The following is a 19,128-nucleotide window of genomic DNA, read 5'->3' as shown; positions in this document are numbered from 1 at the left end:
CTCGTGAAATTGGACAAAACAACGTATTTTTGTTTGGCTCGACAGAATAACACACCCCTGTACACGAACCCTTAACCCTCCCCCCCTCCCCCCCCAGACGCCGCCTCACTGCCGCCGCGTCCTCGCTCTCGCAAGCACCACCGGCGACACCCCCGTCTCCGGCGACCGGCTTCCTAGCGCCCTCCCCGCTCGCCCCCTCTGCGCGCAGCGCATCCACGTGCGCGGCGACCCTCCTCGTCGCGTTAAGCACACCCAGCTCGACGGTCCTCCAACCCAAGGCGAGTCCCTCGTCCTCCCCTAGATCCCATCCCTCCTTGCACGCTCTCGCCGTCGGATACGGGAGGCCGCTGATTCCGTGGCTAAGGCCAGACTAGAAGTGAAGTTGGCCGTCGAGTTTTAGGTTGGATGGTGGAGAACTCGGTAGATTCTAGATTGTGGTTGTCCTTTTTGGATCAGTTTTACTGCTGCAGCTGCGCCAGCATATGTTGTTTTCCTGCAACTGGTCTTTGGTTCAGTGAACGCGAGTCGGAGACACAGGGTGATAACACTGTTTGTATCATTTGTTTCTTTCAGTTTCAATCATGGCGCGCCGAGGATTGATGGAGCAGGACCTAACCAAGCTTGATGTTACCAAGCTGCACCCGTTGTCGCCTGAAGTTATCTCGCGCCAAGCGACGATCAACATTGGTACTGATTCGTCCTTCTGGCAATGTTTTGATGTTCAGTAATTATCAGTATGGAGAATTTACAGGCGTTCAACAGTACAAAGCTATGTGGATTGTCCCTTATGTTCTCCGTAATTAGTATGATGTGTGGAATGTTTGCTGTTTACTGTTGTACATTCTCTGGTGGTCCCTATTATATTACCTTTGTCCCAAATTACTGTGTCTATGTATATATTTCACAGTGGAGTTTCATTTGCATGATGTTGCTCATTTTTTTTGTGGTACTTAGATGTTGCAACCATTGTCTTTTCTCTGTATATGCACCTGTTTAAGCCTTGACCACGATGCTGAAGCCTCACCTGTTGTTTTTTTGGTTGCGCTTAATCCTTTTGTGACTGCATGGGGGGAAGCAATATGATTTCTTTTTATGATAGTGCGATGGATCATGTATTGCCTTAAGTGATGCACATGACGTCTCACTTATTTAAGAATAATAAATGCCATTTTTGGAAAATGCCATTGGAACTCTTAAAGCCAGGGTGCTTTGATGGAGCAAACTTTCCTAGTATAACTAGTGGATTTTGTTTTGTGAACCATCAATTATTCTTGTTTGTTTTTATCATAGTTCAAAAAGGCGTTCCTAGGCACTCGCCTAGGCGTGCTTAAGCGCTGGGTGTTGGCATAACGCCTCACTTGGCACTAAAAAAAGGGGTGGCCTCGATGCAGCAAGGGAGAGAGGATGAGAGGGGGGGGGGGGGGGGGGGGGGGAGGCGGCGTGAGGAGGATACCTAGATTTTCAGTCGACTGTACCATACGCGAGCTCTATTAGGAGAACAGGAAGATGGGCCTGTGGTTTAATAGGCTAGGCCAGCCCATCTAGCTTATTTCTTCATGCTACAGTACTAACACCTACTCGCGCATAAGCTATCAATGCACAAGTAGGTGGCCAAACGCATGATTAACGCCTAGCGCTTATTTGTACTGTGTTTTTTATCTATATTTTTATGTGGCATTTGGGTCATATCCGAATTTTTGGTGACTTTGTGCGGTGGCATGATATTTGCGATCTTTATGTTACACCTCAGGTACAATTGGTCACGTGGCCCATGGGAAGTCTACTGTTGTGAAAGCTATATCTGGAGTTCAGGTATCATTCATTCTGTTGGCCACATTTTCTTTCCATTCTGTGTAAAGCCTGTTAAGTATTTATCACATTTATCAGTAACCCTTGTGAGTTTGCCATATTACTCAAATACGTCATGCTAATATTACTTTTGGTTATATAAATGAGTAAACTACACCTAGCACTTGCTAGGAATGCGCTGCAGATTTCTTTAAACCTGATTGATAATAGCATAGTCTGGGAATTCATTTAATATTACTATTAGAAAAAATATAAGTGCTCTAGTTCTCGGCTCGAGTGATGGCACTGTTGTAATTCATGCTACCTTTGTTTTTTGCAATAATTTCTAGAATGATTACTAACTAAATGGATGTTGATGTGCTCATTCTGTTCCATATGGAATTTTTTTAGTATTATTATTGTCTGATGCCTTTGTTTTGATTTTTAGACTGTTCGCTTCAAGAATGAGCTTGAACGTAACATCACTATCAAGCTGGGATATGCTAATGCAAAAATCTATAAATGCGAGGATGACAGATGTCCACGACCAATGTGTTACAAGTATGCTAAATTTCTTATCTTCTTTACCTGATTAGCTTCTATTACTGTCAGCCTCTACATTTTAGAGCAACGAACTTCAGGGGGCACTGTTCCATGCTCCTATAAATTATTGAACCTGTATGCTCATATGATTATTTTCTAGTGAATACAATGTAGAACTCATGATTGAAATCTCAAATTTGATCCCCAGAATTAGATAACGTATGATTATTTACCAGACCCAAAATTACTGCTTTGGTTTTAAACTCTTGGACACTATTTGACTTCTATTCATCAATTATATAAAGGGCTTATGGAAGCGGGAAAGAAGATACTCCTGCCTGTGATGTTCCTGGGTTTGAAAACACTAGGATGAAGCTCCTGAGACATGTTTCCTTTGTTGATTGCCCGGTATGATGTAGCTCTACCCTTTTTCTGTTATGAATGTTCTCTTCTGCGTATCTAGTACATGAATGCTTACAGGTACTCCCTCCGTCCGAAAATACTTGTCATCAAAATGAATAAAAAGGGGTGTATCTAGAACTAAAATACGTCTAGATATACCCCCTTTTATCCATTTTGATGACAAGTATTTCCGGACGGAGAGAGTAGTACATAGCCCGACCATTTCTTGCCCTACCCAAGTGATTAGTAACATTTTTGCATTCTACAGTTTTACTTGCATCACCATAGATAATAATGGCTTGTTTACACTTGTAATTGTACCACCATAGATAATAATGGCTGTTTACACTTCTAATTGTATCGCCAAATTATTCAAGTGAATCATTATATTAATTAGGAAGTCATCAGAGTTTTCTGATGGATCATTACATATTCTTTTCATTATTGGAACTTGAATATGATATTATGTAAATGTTGTATGTATTTAGAATATCTACCTTGTTGAACAGGGCCACGACATTCTCATGGCTACAATGCTTAATGGAGCAGCCATCATGGATGGAGCCTTGCTTCTGATAGCAGCAAATGAAAGTTGCCCACAACCCCAGACATCTGAGCATCTAGCAGCTGTTGAAATCATGCGTCTCCAACATCTCATAATTTTGCAGAATAAGATTGATCTTATCCAGGAAAATGCAGCAATGAACCAGCATGAAGCAATCCAAAAATTTATCCAGGTCACTACTGTTCGTCATTTCTCGTGTTATAAATACATGTCTTCTCTTTCATGGTTTGATCTTTTTCACTACCATCTGTGCAGGGCACGATAGCTGAAGGTGCTCCTGTGGTGCCAATATCTGCCCAGCTGAAGTACAACATTGATGTGATCTGTGAATACATTATCAAGAAAATCCCCATTCCGGAAAGGAACTTCACTTCACCTCCCAACATGATTGTTATTCGTTCCTTTGATGTCAACAAGCCTGGTTCAGAGGTTGATGAAATTAGGGGTGGGGTAGCAGGTGGCAGCATTCTCAGGGTATGTAGATATATAAACTGAATTAGATCATGAGTGTTCTTGCTTTTCGTGTGGTAAATATAAACTGAGTGTGGATTCTAATTTACAGGGAGTCCTCAGGGTGAACCAGAACATTGAAGTTCGCCCTGGCATTGTCATGAAGGATGAGAGTGGCAACATCAAGTGCACCCCAATCTATTCAAGGATTGTCTCGCTCTACGCTGAGCAGAATGAACTCCAATTTGCTGTGCCAGGAGGGCTTATTGGTGTGGGAACAACCATGGATCCAACTTTGACTCGTGCTGACAGGCTGGTTGGCCAGGTTCTAGGAGAAATCGGGGCGCTCCCTGACGTATTCGTGGAGCTTGAGGTTTGTCGAATCTTTGCTGCCTCATGATTTTAGCCAAACAGAGACAGCTATTAATCACAATCCTTGGACATTGCTTTGCAGATCAACTTCTTCCTTCTCCGAAGGCTGCTGGGTGTCAGAACAAAGGGTACAGAGAAGGCAGGTAAGGTCTCCAAGCTCACCAAGGGGGAGATCCTGATGCTTAACATCGGATCCATGTCCACCGGCGCCCGTGTGGTCGCCGTGAAGAATGATCTCGCCAAGCTCCAGCTCACCGCGCCCGTCTGCACAAGCAAAGGCGAGAAGGTCGCGTTGAGCCGCCGTGTCGAGAAGCATTGGCGCCTCATTGGATGGGGCCAGATCCAAGCCGGTGCGACCCTCGAAGTTCCACCGTGCCCACTCTGAAGCACACCCGCCCTCTGAAACGAAAAGCCGCATAGCTTGCGAAACAAGAGAAGCGAAATGTGGGAGGGCAAGAGAGCTCCTAGGTACAGTTTTTGTGAGGTGGAGGAGAAAACATTATGAGTGTGAAAGTTCTTCTATTGCGGGATTTGTCTACGCTTTCTCGTTTTCTGAATTTAGGATTTGTTATACTTGCTGTGTTATCATGGCCGTGGTTAGTAGGCGAGCAACCTACTACTTTGGTTCAGGTTTACTCTAATCGTCTTGCCTATTTTTCATTGACTCCATTTGTCAGTATTGCTCCTAATTTTACTCAGCTTGTGCCTTGTTTGTTGACTGCAATGTTCCTTGCCAACGAGTTGTAGTACGTGCTCTCTCGGTTTCTAAATATAAGCCCTTTTAAAGATTTCAATAGGGACTATATACGAGGGCTTTGTTTCTAAATATAAGCCCTTTTAGAGATTTCAATAGGGACTACATACGAGGGCTGGCAATGTGGATTACCTAGGAGGTATCTCCGTGACAACTTTTTCATGCCCATCCCCATCCCTATACTCGTCTGCGGGGATAAAAATATTTCCATCCCCGTCCCATCAGGTTTTTTATCCCGTGGAAAAACCTAGACACGCAATTAACAACAATCTTCAATAGCATTTCAATAGGAAAAATATACTAGTATTTTGGCATAATAAATAGTAATATGTTGTTGCTAGGTTAGGGCTTTTTTAGTGCTTTTTGGCCAAAAGGGTGGGATGGGTGAAAATTTGGGTGGGTAAGGACAGGAATTACACGTGATCTACGAATTTTAGAGCCCACATCTACGTCCTTGACCGGTAAGGTGGGTAACGGTTACGGGTAATGCTGACCCATCCTCATCCCCGTCTTGCACGCTGGTAAGGTATTTGACCCATCAGCTTTCCCGTGGGCATTAAAGCTTGAATATAGATGCATATATACGCATTTTAGTGTGTAGACTCACTCATTTTGCTCCTTATGTGCTTTATATTAGAATCTCTATAAAAGACTTATATTTAGGAACAGATGGAGTATTACTCACAGATGCCAAGAAACGTTGCTAGTTTACCAAATAAATTTTGAGGAGAACAAGTTGCTAGTTTACCAAATAAATTTCTACTTTTAATTACAACCTTGAGAGGAGGCTACATTGCCTATTTCATTTGACTCCATTATTATGTCTTGCCTTGAGCAGGGTTCAGTTGGTCCTAATTTTTCTCAGCATGTGCCTTGTTTGATTTTTTTTTACTATGACAACAATACTGTATGCTTCCCAATCGCAGTGAAAGGTAATCGACGACTGTTGTTTGAAAGGAAAACAGATGAACGGCTGGATGAATCGGAAAGAAAAACCTGTCCGAGTTGGTTTGCGCACGACGAAGCAATGTACGCAATCTGTATGCCGCTCTGACTATTACTACCAATTATAGTCCTCCACATCAGTTTGTTTGAAAAAAAAAACTTTTGTAGATGTACCATTACACTGGGCTTTCCGAGGTGAGGGTAGGATGCGCTCACCCCGCAAAAAAAAAAAGAGGGTAGGATGCGCTCACTTGCATAACAGGGCTGTATGGCGGTATTAAGTACTATCCGAATTATCCAATCCAACTCAAGTGGTGGCTCTCCTCCACCACCGTTTAAATGGCATATGTCTATCCTTGCTATTGCTAACAATTTTCAGCAGGCTAACGTAAAGAAGAGTTCAGTTGTGCAAGAGAGATGGAAGAAACCTGACCCCAAATTTGTAAAGCTGAATGTAGACGCTGCATTTTATGCTACAGAAGGTGCTGGTGCCACAGCAGCGGTGATTAAAGATGATAAAGGGGTCTTTCTAGCAGCACAATGTATTTTCATTCCTTATGCTTCTAGCGTGGTTACCACTGAAGCCCAAGCAATGAGGGATGGACTAAATTTTGCAAACTCTTTGGGATTCCCGCGAGTGGAGGCGGAATCAGATTCATTGATCGTAATTGAAGCATGCGAGGGGCAATCAAGATGGTGGGACGAAGTTGCTGCAATTTTTGCTTAGTTGTGTGGATGTTTCAGTTTTGATTGGGAAGGTCAAATTTAAGCATTGCTTTCGTAGTTCAAATCAAGCGACTCATGTGCTAGCAAATTATAGTTTTTGTAATAAGACTTCTAGTATCTGGACGGATGAATCGCCGGGATGTCTAGTTTCGAAACTTGTGGATGATGTAATTCCTATCTAAGTTAATAAAGCTAGCCATGATGGTCTTCTCTAAAAAAAACTCAAGTGGTATAAATTAGTATCCTAAAAGATGTTATTAACTCAGATGAACTACACTTATCATATATACTCCCTCCGTCCGGAAATACTTGTCCTAGAAATGAAAAATATGGATGTATTTATAACTAAAATAAGTCTAGATACAACCATTTCGAGGACAAGTATTTCCGAACGGAGGGAGTACTTAAATAGTTGATCTCACTAACTCAATTATTTTGAAATGTAACTGTATCAATTCATCATGTCATCATGTCTCATTAAATATAATTCTCTCAACATACAACTATGCCACTATGCATGAAAAAAATACCCACCTTAGCATGCGTCAAGAATGTTATTTATGTTAGATGTAAATTCTCTACAACTATATTAATCTAATATATTAAATTATATGTACTTGAGTATCAATTCTCATATTGCTAATCGGAATACTAAAGTATATGCTGTCAAATCTCATAAAACTCAAGTGGTTAAACAATCAAGTCTGGCTACGTGTCTAGGGTTAGGGCTTGGCGCCTCGCGGGCGACCGTGCGTAGCCAGCCAAATTCTTCACGGGAGCGATATGAGTATGCGTGGATTAGGAAATATGGAATCGGATTCGTCTACGTTTGCTGCTGAGTTGAATCGTACTACCCCAGGAAACCGTGTTGAACGGGGCAAGGCAGGTGTGGAAGCAGATAAAAGGAACAGGGCGCCGCAAGAGGAAAAGCGATCTCGCAAAGTTTTTGTCAACCCACTCTTCGATCCGGACCCTGGTATCGATCGGTCGATTCTGCGGCCGCGAGCGATGTCGTCCACGGGCACTGGGGGTGATCATGGGGGAACCGATGAGGATCCTACCCACCCGAAGGTGCTGACGGGCGGCGCGCTGGTAGCGGGCGCAGCGAAGGGAGATCAGAGGGATTGGAGGGCACGGGAGCGGATCAGCGAGCAATTGGCATGGTGCTGCTCGGGAGGGGATGGCCGACCCTGTTGAGAATTTGGATGGAGAAGTGGACATGGACGATGATGCGTTTCTGGAACTTGACCCAGAGGAGGAGGAAACCATGGCGACCCCGATGGCTCCCCCGTCTCCATGGCGCCTATTGGCGAGGTATGTGAATCAGAGGCGACCAAATACAAAGGACTTGACAGATCACTTTCATGCTGTATGGCAGATCCGAGCGGGACTGAACATCGCCCCCATTAGGAAGAATTGGTATGTGATAACGCTGCAATCCCAGGGAGACTTTGATTTTGTTGCTAGAGGAGGTCCGTGGATTCATCGTGGTAATGTGTTGCTTGTAGCCCCGTTCATTGGGAACGCGAGACCATCAGAGTCCGTGCTTGAAGCTGTACCTGTGTGGGTGAGATTCTATGATGTGCCTTGGGACAAGCAAACTTGTGCGTATGGATGGAGGATTGGCAAGCTATTGGGGAAGGTCTTGGCTGTAGATGCGGATGACTCGGGCACTATGGTACGTGAGTTTCTTAGGGTCAGAATTGAGCTACCACTTAACCGTCGCTTGCAGATGCAAGTATCCATTGGAATCAAGGGAAGTGCACACGAACCAGAAAAGTATGAACTAAGGTATGAGAGGGTGCCGCACTACTTTTTTGGTGCAGTTTCATTGGCCATGATGACACGGAGTGTGAGAAGAAAAGATTGGGGGTGCCAAAGAGGGAGTATGATGACAGGTTGAGGTGCTCTCCTCTGCGTAAATTTGAACACCGCCCAACGAACATTCCAGCAGGGGCAAAGCCTACATCGGCAAGGGGCCTAGATTTTTCCTCAGGCGGCATGGGATCACCAAATCTGGGAGGTGCACCAATGGGTCGAAGTAGTAGACGCAGCATGCAGATGGAGCAGCATATACCTGAACGTGTGGATGCTAGGGATGGTTTTGAACGTCAGGAGAGAAGGGGTGAACTGGTGGTGGATGCGGCCTTAGCTGGACAGATTCGGGCCATGCATATGCGCCTTAATAGAGAGATTCCTGAGTCGAGTAATATGCATGAACGTGGCGGCCGTAAGCAACATAAAACTGCTGGGCGCGGGCCAGGAAGGATCCCTATGCCCATTCCACTGGCATGTAAACCTCCAGTAAAGATGTTTGGACCGCTGGATTTGATGCATTCACCAGATATGATACCGTCTATGAGAGGCACTGATTCACTTGTGGTTTCATATGGACCATCTGATGTAGTCATGTCTGATGCTGAGTCGGTCCTTGGGAAGCGTCAGGCCCTTAGTGATGCTGATCATGAGGAGGAGCACCAGGGGGATACACATGTGGTGGATCAAGACAGGGAAGAGGAGGGTGGAAAATCTAAAAAAGGCAAAGTCAAGAGGACAGAGGAGGCTATTGAACTGGACATGGGGGCGAAGGGAGAGGTGGATATGGAGGCAACCAGCCCAGGGGCCGCTGGTAAACTGACGGGGCCATTTGTGGCGCCCCGTCAGGAGCAATGAATTGTTTAAGTTGGAACTGTCGGGGTGTTGGGAATAAACCGACAGTTCGGGATCTGGTGGCTTTGGTTAGGGCTACTGAATCAAAGATTGTGTTCCTGTGTGAGACTAGACAAAGTGCAGAAAAAGTCCGTCGTCTTCGTGCTAGATTGGGTCTTAGAGGTTTTGCTGGTGTCGACAGTGTTGGGCTTAGTGGGGGTCTTGCTTTGTTTTGGTGTGATCAGATGTACGTGGATGTTAAAGATTCGAATGAAAGATATATTGATGCGTATGTGCGTGTGTCCCCCAGTGCTCCGATGTGGCGTTTAACTTGTGTTTATGGCGAACCACGTACGGAAAACCGTCATCGTATGTGGGCAACAATGCAAAATCTGAAAGTGCAGTCTGATCTTCCTTGGTGTGTCATAGGGGATTTTAATGAAGCTCTCTGGTCCTTTGAACATATGTCAGCCACCCCAAGAAGTGAACCTCAGATGCAAGCCTTTAGGGATGTACTGGAAACTTGTAATCTGGTGGACTTGGGGTTCCAAGGCCTCCCATTCACATATGATAATAAACAGCGTCGAAACAGAAATGTTATAGTGCGGTTGGATCGAGCGGTGGCGGACAACAACTGGCGTAATTTATTCAGTGCTGCCAAGGTGGTCCATCAGGTATCACCTTGTTCTGACCATCTTCCTATTTTACTAAAGTGTGTTGCCGATGAAGAAAAGGTATACAGGCCAAGTTTTAGAAGGTATGAAATTTTCTGGGAAAGAGATGCAAGTCTACAGGAAAGAATTGCCAATGCCTGGGAGGAGGCCGGTGCCAAGTTTAACCTTGGTGATGTCCGGGCGGGGCTCAAGAGTTTATTGCTTAATCTGCATGCGTGGGGAAAGAAAAGGTTTGGTAACGTCACTAGAGAGCTTGAGAAGTCCAGAACTAAATTAGAAGAGCTGCTCAATATGAATGTGGACAGAGATGAAATAAAAAAGGTCTCTGACCATATGAATGAATTGTTGTACCAGGAGGAAATGTTGTGGCTGCAACGGTCGCGCATCGACTGGCTAAAATAGGGCGACCAGAATACAGAATTCTTTCACAGGAAAGCGGTTTGGCGTGCTCGTAAGAATAAGGTGAGAAGTTTAATTGATAACAATGGTGTTGAACATGCAGATCACAAGGCGATGGGTGGCCTAGTGCAAGAATATTTTCAGAACATCTTTTCCAAGGATACGTCTTTGAACCCAACTCCGGTGGTGAACCTCTTCGAGCCTGTGGTCACTGATGCGATGAATGTAAATCTGTGTGCTGAATTTTCGGAGAAGGAGATAGCTGATGGGCTCTTTCAGATCGGCCCCTTAAAAGCTTCGGGAAGTGATGGACTGCCGGCACGTTTTTTTCAACGAAATTGGAGTATCTTCAAGGGCGAGATTGTCAGCACGGTAAGGAAGTTTTTCCAAACTGGAATTATGCCCAAGGGTGTCAATGAGGCCATCATTGTTCTCATCCCAAAAACTGACGAGCCTAAGCGGGTAACGGATTTTCGGCCTATTAGTCTCTGTAACGTAATATATAAGATAGTGGCCAAGTGCTTGGTCAATCGCCTTCGCCCTATTCTGGATGAGATCATTTCACCGTTTCAGAGTGCATTTGTACCTGGCCGGCTGATTACGGACAACACACTGTTGGCGTTTGAATGTGTTCATGCAATACATCAGGAGAAGAAGCCGGATGCTAGCTTTTGTGCATACAAGTTAGACCTACTCTAAGGCATATGATAGGGTTGACTGGGGATTCTTGGAGCGAGTGATGGTCAGGTTGGGTTTTGCTCATCGTTGGGTGCAATGGATCATGACGTGCGTTACCACGGTGAGGTATACTATAAAATTTAATGGAACTCTTCTTGAATCGTTCGCACCGGAGCGAGGCCTCCGGCAAGGTGATCCCTTATCGCCATTTCTATTCCTATTTGTGGCTGATGGGTTATCTGAGTTGCTTAAACAGGGAGTGAGAACAAATGCTATAGAGCCGCTAAAAATATGTCGTGGAGCCCCGGGGGTCTCGCACTTGCTATTTGCGGATGACACGCTTCTCTTCTTCAAGGCGAACCAACAGCAGGCAGGGGCGGTGCAGGACATTATTCATGCTTATGAGAGTGCCACGGGACAGCAAATCAACCCGGCAAAATGCTCAATACTGTTTGGACAGTCATGTCCACCTAATGTACAGGAAAATGTGAAACAACAACTACAAATCATGAAGGATCAGTTTGAGGAGAAATACTTAGGACTCCCGACTCCGGAAGGCCGCATGCATAAATGGAAGTTCCAAAATTTGCAAGTAAAATTGATGAAGCGTATATGTATTTGGGGCGATGGATATATGGCTCAAGCTGGCAGAGAAGTGTTGATCAAGGCGGTGGCACAATCAATCCCCACGTATATCATGGGCGTCTTCAAGCTTCCATTCTCTGTGTGCGATGATCTTACACGGATGGTCCGGAACTACTAGTGGGACTCAGAGAAAGGAAAACGGAAAACTCACTGGATGGCTTGGGATCAAATCATCAAACCCAAAGCGATGGGCGGCCTTGGGTTTCGGGATTACAGAATCTTCAATCAAGCACTCCTCGCTCGGTAGGCATGGCGTTTGTTGATCAACCCGGACAGCTTGTGTGCTCGGGTCTTGAAAGCGAAATATTATCCTAATGGGCGACTAGAGGATACTGTTTTTGCAGGCAATGCTTCATCGAGGTGGCAGGCCATTACGTATGGACTGGAGCTCCTAAAAAAAGGTCTCCTATGGAGGATCGGTGACGGACAATCTGTTTGTATATGGCGCGATCCATGGCTGGAGCGGCCAGGGTCGTACCGGCCGATATCACATGTCGGAAGGTGCAGGCTTCGGCGTGTAGCTGAGCTGATGGACGACCGTGGCATGTGGAGAAGGGAGTTGCTGCAGCAGTACTTTACACAGCCAGACGTCGTCGAGATTATCAAGCTGCGGCCCTCACCGAGGATGCATGATGTCCTAGCCTGGGGGCCGGATCCGAGAGGCATTTTCTCCGTCAAATCAGCCTATAAAATGAGGCTGGAGGAAAAACTGCGCGCATCTTCATGCGCGGCGAGCAGGGCACCGGACGGCAATCGTGCCGTCTGGACGACATTGTGGAGGTGCCCTGCTCCACCTAAGGTACGGGTCTTTGGTTGGCGGATAGCAACTAATTCTTTGGCAACTATGGAAAATAAGCATAAAAGAAATCTGGAACATTCTGATGTTTGTGTCATGTGTGGCGTCGAGCGGGAGGATACCTTTCACGCCATGTGTAGGTGCCCTATGGCGTGCGCCCTATGGGATGCTATGAAGGAGTCATGGCCTCTTCCGGACCTGCGGAGGGTGTCCAATACCGGCGAAGAATGGCTTCTACATCTCCTGAATAACAGCACGGAATTGCAGCGCTTGGTCATTCTGATGACCTTTTGGCGAGCTTGGCACTGTCGGAACGAAGTCATACACCATAAACCGACACCACCAATCGAGAGTTCAAGGAGATTTCTGAATAGCTACATCGACTCCCTGTTATGCATCAAACAGCAACCACAAGGAGACTTGGTGAAAGGGAAGATGGTGGTTCAGAAGGTGCCACAAGTGGTAAGGCAATCAGAGGTTCAGTCTAGTGTTACACCTGCATCTACATGGGTAAAACCACCACCTGGCTGGGTGAAACTGAATGTTGATGGGTCACATATCCCTGGCGAGTGTACTGGAGGTGCGGGCATGGTCTTGAGGGACGACACGGGTGCCATCATCTTCTCGTCGTGTCGGTTTCTTCGATCATGCCACACACCAATGGAGGCGGAAATAGCAGCGTGTCTCGAGGGCACGTCCCTGGCGCTGCAGCGTACAGAGAAACCCATAATTGTGGAACTAGACTGTAAAGAAGGAGTGGTAGCTTTGACGGTCAGCGGAGTTAACAGGTCTTCGTTGGCCGGGTTTATCGAGGAGACGAAGAGGCTATTGCATGGAGTACGGCGTCATGTTTTTGCCCACGTCCGGCGCATGGCCAACATGGCGGCGCATTGCATGGCTCAAAGAGGACGTACTAGCCAACGTACGATGGTTTGGCTGTAAGCTGGGCCTGATAATTTATGTTCTATTTGTGAAAACGAGTGTACAAACATTACTTAATTAATGAATGCTCGTTTCACCCGAAAAAAAAATCTCATAAAAGTTACTACATCCAATTCTAGCTGGAACGCACGGGTATCATCTCTAGGTTTAGAAAGGATCCTCTGTTCATTAAAATATACTCCATCCGTCCCAAAATTCTTGTCTTAAATTTATCCAAATACGGATGTATTAAGTCATGTTTTAGTATTAGATACATCCGTATCTAGACTAATCTAAGATAAAAATTTTGGGACGGAGGGAGTATATAAGACGTTTTATTGAGGGTATAGGAGTTTAGCGCTAGGACAATTTTACCCTCTTGAAAGTTTTTAAGGGGTCGTGTACAAAAAATTGGAGAAAGCAATTAATGGGATCAGCTTAGTACATAGTTCATCTAAAAAAATGCTTAGCACATAGATCATCTAAAAGAAATGCTTAGCACATAGACAAGGACACAAGGTTAGGGGCTCATAGAACGCTGCAGTCTGCGGTCTGGAACGAAAGCTCCCCCTTGCCGATGTCGTAGAGCAGGTGCAAGTCTTGCTGCTGGAAGTTGCCGATCACGCTCTCGTAACCTCCTTCCTCGATCAGCATGCATGCCGTCGACTTGTCCACGGGCCCCCAGTAGCTCCCCGCCGGCACCGCCATGTCCGCACCGCCACTGAAGTGGAAGACCAGCGCCGGCACGACCTTGTCGACGTCGTCCCGTGCCACACACAGGTCCAGTCCGGTGTCCGCCGGCGGCTGCACGAGGCTGCGGTTCAGCTGCCGAGTCACCTCCTCGCCCAGCGCCCTGTACGCGGCGTCGGCGAGGGCCGTCACAGGGCTGCCGGTGTCGATGATCACCCCGCCGGACCAATACCCGGCAGCGACCCGCCTGAGCTCGAACGCCGCGCTGGGGATCGGTAGCTTGGTCTTCCCCACGGTGATCCCCGTCAAAGGGAGGTAGTAGAACGTGCTGTAGGGGTACTCCTTGGGGCTCTTCACGAACGGTATGGACGTCACGGCGCCGCTGCCGCTCAGGCTCGCCGACGCGCCGACGAACAGGTGGCTGGAGGCGCCGTGGTTGCGGAGATAGGGGGTGAGGCAGTAGGAGAACTTTGTGGCGCCCGTCTGGGAGATGAGCGACAGGCGGCCGCGGCCGAGCCCGATGAGCCCGGACGCGCCGTTCAGGGCGCCCTTCGCGATCTGCGTCAGGCTCACGCACCCGAAGGCCAGCCTCGCCGCGCCGGACTGGAAGGTGAAGGCCTCCGTGCCGAGCGACCCGATGACGCTGCCGGCACCGTAGCTGGCGATGAAGGTGCAGCTGCCGTCCAGGCCGCAGAGGTGCACGCCGTTGGCGGCGCACAGCTTGGCGTTGTCCGCGCACGGCACGGGCGCGAAGCTCGCCGAGCTCGACAGGTTGTAGTAAGGCAGGTCCTGCTTGGCGCACGCCTTGAGGCACGTCGTCGCGCACTGGGTCCAGATGAGGTTGCTGCCGGTGTCGATGAGGGCGTCGGCGCGCTGGGGCGGGTCGCCGATGAGGTACTCGGCGATGTACTGCCGGGTGGCCAGGTGGACTGGCGCGCTCACGTCGCCGACTACCCCACGCTGCTGCTGCATGGAGGCCAGGCGTTCCCGGCTTACGGCGACAGCGCGCCGCACGCGCTCCTCCGTGGTGTAACCGGCCTTGTCGTCGACGTGGGTGAGCTTCATGCGGAGCCTTGCGCTGGCACTACTTGTGACTAGGCTTGCGCTGGAGCACAGTAGCACGAGCAGGAACACCAGAGTTCGCGCCATTTTTCCACGTTTGATTGGACCCTGTTCGGTGTTCGCTCGCTCGTGTACGTAGAAGCTAATTACAACCGGTGACGAGTGGCGGGATAGACGATGAATATAGATCGATGGATGCTATCGTCTTCGCGACATTCTTGAGGATAGATAATGGGTGGCAATGCACAAATAGTTTGACGCCAGGTAGTAGACTTACAAATTACCAATCACTGCTGATATCGACGCTGAACATGACTGCAGTGGCACCATGCGTGACATCTAAGGGCATCTTCAAGACGACTCGTAAACCTCCCGCAACCATCCGGATCACGCTGTTTGGACCGCGGAAACAATCTAACGTCGACGTGTATTAGTTCGCGGGGCGGTTCGGACGCGATATCTTCCGCAAATTGGAGATAAAAGTGTCGGAGGTTGCGTGGGTTCAGACACTCAAAACATAGGACTCCGACCCCCCCCCCCCCCCCCCCCCCCCGCCCCACTCTATCCCCCCTTCCGGTCCATTTCTTTTCACTCCGCCCCTTCTCCTCCTTGCTTTGCATCCGCATCCTCCACCTCTGACATCGCTGTTGTTCGTCTCCAGCCACCACAGAGGCATTGCCGGACGTCCGCAAACAGCACCGACGCGCCCGCTCGCCGTTTCGATGGAGCTTTCAGCCCTGGAGCCGTTTGAACCCAGGTTATATCGGGCCATCCCTCGGGCCGGGCCTAACCAAGCCCGACGCAGAAAACCTAGGCCCGAGCCCGACCCGGGTGTCAGGCCTAGAAATCAGGCCCAAGCCCGACACGTTAGTGTAAAAGCCCGTCGGCAGTCTTCGTTAAATCTCAAATATGGCCGGCTCGGGCCCGGCCCGGCCTTCGGACTCAAAATCTAGGCCCAGGCCTAGCTCGTGAACAACATCGGGCCGAGCTGGGTCGGCCATTTTCGAGCCGGGCCGGGCCGCCCATGGCCAGGTATAACCCAGGCACACTCCGCCCCTTCTCCTCCTTGCTTTGCATTCACATCCTCCACCTCCGACGTCGCCGTTGTTCGTCTCCGGCCGCCACAGAGGCATTGCCGGACGTCCGCAACCAGCACCGACGCGCCCGCTCGCCGTTTCGATGGAGCTTTCAGCTCTGGAGCCGTTTGAACCCAGGTTATATCGGGCCATCCCTCGGGCCGGGCCTAACCAAGCCCGATGCAGAAAACCCAGGCCCGAGCCCGACCCGGGTGTCGGGCCTAGAAATCAGGCCCAAGCCCAACCCGTTAGTGTAAAAGCCCGCCGGCAGTCTTCGTTAAATCTCAAATATGGCGGGCTCGCCGGCCCGGCCTTCGGACTGAAAATCTAGGCCCAGACCTAGCTCGTGAACAACATCGGGCCGAGCCGGGTCGGCCATTTTCGGGCCGGGTCAGGTCGGGACGTCCGGGCCGGGCCGCCCATGGCCAGGTATAACCCAGGCACACTTCGCCCCCTGTCTACGACCTCCATGGCGGCCCGACAGGTGTTCGGTCAAATGTCATTGAGCTTATTTTCAAATGCTATGTCATTTTCTAGAGTACGAAGGATGGTGAGCTACTCGATCATGGAGGATGAGTTGTTGTGCGATGCGTGGCTGACCGTATCCGCGGATTTCATAGGCAGAACCAGAGGGCCGCCCTTCTGGGAGCAAGTGCATGAAAAGTTTCACGCAGGAAAGCACATTGCGCCCTATGACATGTCATCATTCAACGACGCAACATGAGGTCGTTGTCGTATCGCTGGCATGCTATCCAGGTCAGCGTCATCAAGTTTTGCAACTTGGTTAGTCAGTTTGAGGCAAGGTGGCCATTGCTGTTGGAAATATGCCCTAGAGGAAATAATAAATGGTTATTATTATATTTCTTTGTTCATGGTAATTGTCTATTGTTCATGCTATAATTGTATTGTCCGGATATCGTAATGCATGTGTGAATACATAGACCACAACGTGTCCCTAGTAAGCCTCTAGTTGACTAGCTCGTTGATCAACAGATAGTCATGGTTTCCTGACTATGGACATTGGATGTCATTGATAACGGGATCACATCATTAGGAGAATGATGTGATGGACAAGACCCAATCCTAAGCATAGCATAAAAGATCGTGTAGTTTCGTTTGCTAGAGCTTTTCCAATGTCAAGTATCTTTTCCTTAGACCATGAGATCGTGCAACTCCCGGATACCGTAGGAGTGCTTTGGGTGTGCCAAACGTCACAACATAACTGGGTGACTATAAAGGTGCACTACGGGTATCTCCGAAAGTGTCTGTTGGGTTGGCACGGATCGAGACTGGGATTTGTCACTCCGTGTGACGGAGAGGTATCTCTGGGCCCACTCGGTAATGCATCATCATAATGAGCTCTATGTGACTAAGGCGTTAGTCACGGGATCATGCATTGCGGTACGAGTAAAGAGACTTGCCGGAAACGAGATTGAACAAGGTATTGGGATACCGACGATCGAATCTCGGGCAAGTAACATACCGATTGACAAAGGGAATTGCATATGGGATTGATTGAATCCTCGACATCGTGGTTCATCCGATGGGATCATCATGGAACATGTGGGAGCCAACATGGGTATCCAGATCCCGCTGTTGGTTATTGACCGAAGAGGCGTCTCGGTCATGTCTGCATGTCTCCCGAACCCGTAGGGTCTACACACTTAAGGTTCGGTGACGCTAGGGTTGTAGAGATATGAATATGCGGAAACCCGAAAGTTGTTCGGAGTCCCGGATGAGATCCCGGACGTCACGAGGAGTTCCGGAATGGTACGGAGGTGAAGAATTATATATAGGAAGTCATGTTTCGGCCACCGGGAAAGTTTCGGGGGTTATCGGTATTGTACCGGGACCACCGGAAGGGTCCCGGGGGTCCACCGGGTGGGGCCACCTATCCCGGAGGGCCCCGTGGGCTGAAGTGGGAAGGGAACCAGCCCCTAGTGGGCTGGGCGCCCCCCCCATGGGCCTCCCCCCTGCGCCTAGGGTTGGAAACCCTAGGGTGCGGGGCGCCCCACTTGCCTTGGGGGGCAAGGCACCCCCCTGGCCGCCGCCCCCCCACCAGATGGGTTCTGGCCGGCGCCCCCCCTCCCAGGGGGCCTATATAAGGGGGGGGGAGGGAGGGCAGTAGTATTACAGCCTTGGGCGCCTCCCTCTCCGCCTGCTACACCTCTCCCTCTCGCAGAAGCTCGGCGAAGCCCTGCCGAGACCCGCTACATCCACCACCACGCCGTCGTGCTGCTGGATCTCCATCAACCTCTCCTTCCCCCTTGCTGGATCAAGAAGGAGGAGACGTCGCTGCACCGTACGTGGGTTGAACGCGGAGGTGCCGTCCGTTCGGCACTCGGTCATCGGTGATTTGAATCACGGCGAGTACGACTCCGTCATCCACGTTCATTGGAACGCTTCCGCTCGCGATCTACAAGGGTATGTAGATGCACTCCTTTCCCCTCGTTGCTAGGATACTCCATAGATGCATCTTGGTGAGCGTAGGAAAGTTTTAAAATTATGCTACGATTCCCAACAGTGGCATCATGAGCCAGGCCTATGCGTAGTTACTATGCACGAGTAGAACACAAAGAAGTTGTGGGCATTGACGTTGCCAATTCTTCTTGCCGCTACTAGTCGTTTCTTGTTTCGGCGGTATTGTAGGATGAAGCGGCCCGGACCGACCTTACACGTACGCTTACGTGAGACAGGTTCCACCGACTGACATGCACTAGTTGCATAAGGTGGCTAGCGGGTGTCTGTCTCTCCTACTTTAGTCGGAACGGATACGATGAAAAGGGTACTTATGAAGGGTAAATAGAAATTGGTAAATCACGTTGTGGTCATACGTAGGTAAGCAACGTTCTTGCTAGAAACCTACAAACCACGTAAAAACTTGCAACAACAATTAGAGGATGTCTAACTTGTTTTTGCAGCATGTGCTATGTGATGTGATATGGCCAGAAGATGTGATGAATGATATATGTGATGTATGAGATTGATCATAT

At 48.7% G+C, this 19,128-nt stretch overlaps 2 protein-coding genes across 2 annotated transcripts; one reads left to right on the top strand and one right to left on the bottom strand.

The window, feature by feature from the left end:
- On the top strand, positions 1 to 4,844 carry LOC109763039 (eukaryotic translation initiation factor 2 subunit gamma). The gene is made up of 9 exons (XM_020321910.4): positions 1 to 278; positions 574 to 687; positions 1,751 to 1,812; positions 2,237 to 2,349; positions 2,637 to 2,739; positions 3,243 to 3,470; positions 3,554 to 3,772; positions 3,861 to 4,121; positions 4,203 to 4,844. Exons 2-9 carry the CDS (start codon positions 582 to 584, stop codon positions 4,503 to 4,505), a joined length of 1,395 nt encoding a protein of 464 aa, XP_020177499.1. The 5' UTR covers positions 1 to 278; positions 574 to 581; the 3' UTR covers positions 4,506 to 4,844.
- Positions 4,845 to 13,635: 8,791 nt separating this feature from the next.
- Positions 13,636 to 15,267, bottom strand: LOC109763048 (aspartic proteinase nepenthesin-1). The gene has a single exon (XM_020321918.4). It carries the CDS (start codon positions 15,144 to 15,146, stop codon positions 13,836 to 13,838), a length of 1,311 nt encoding a protein of 436 aa, XP_020177507.1. The 5' UTR covers positions 15,147 to 15,267; the 3' UTR covers positions 13,636 to 13,835.
- Positions 15,268 to 19,128: the final 3,861 nt, after the last annotated feature.

Source organism: Aegilops tauschii, chromosome 5 (genome assembly GCF_002575655.3).
Source record: "Aegilops tauschii subsp. strangulata cultivar AL8/78 chromosome 5, Aet v6.0, whole genome shotgun sequence".
Taxonomy (NCBI): domain Eukaryota; kingdom Viridiplantae; phylum Streptophyta; class Magnoliopsida; order Poales; family Poaceae; genus Aegilops; species Aegilops tauschii.
The sequence above is the reverse complement of the archived record's forward strand: the minus strand, read 5'-3'. Positions and strand labels throughout refer to the sequence as shown.

Coding starts and splice junctions, on each gene's coding strand:
- LOC109763039 (XM_020321910.4), top strand. CDS start 582: ATGGCGCGCCGAGGATTGATGGAGCAGGACCTAACCAAGCTTGATGTT. Junction 3,471..3,553: donor CAATCCAAAAATTTATCCAG/GTCACTACTGTT, acceptor CCATCTGTGCAG/GGCACGATAGCTGAAGGTGC. Junction 3,773..3,860: donor CAGGTGGCAGCATTCTCAGG/GTATGTAGATAT, acceptor TCTAATTTACAG/GGAGTCCTCAGGGTGAACCA.
- LOC109763048 (XM_020321918.4), bottom strand. CDS start 15,146: ATGGCGCGAACTCTGGTGTTCCTGCTCGTGCTACTGTGCTCCAGCGCA.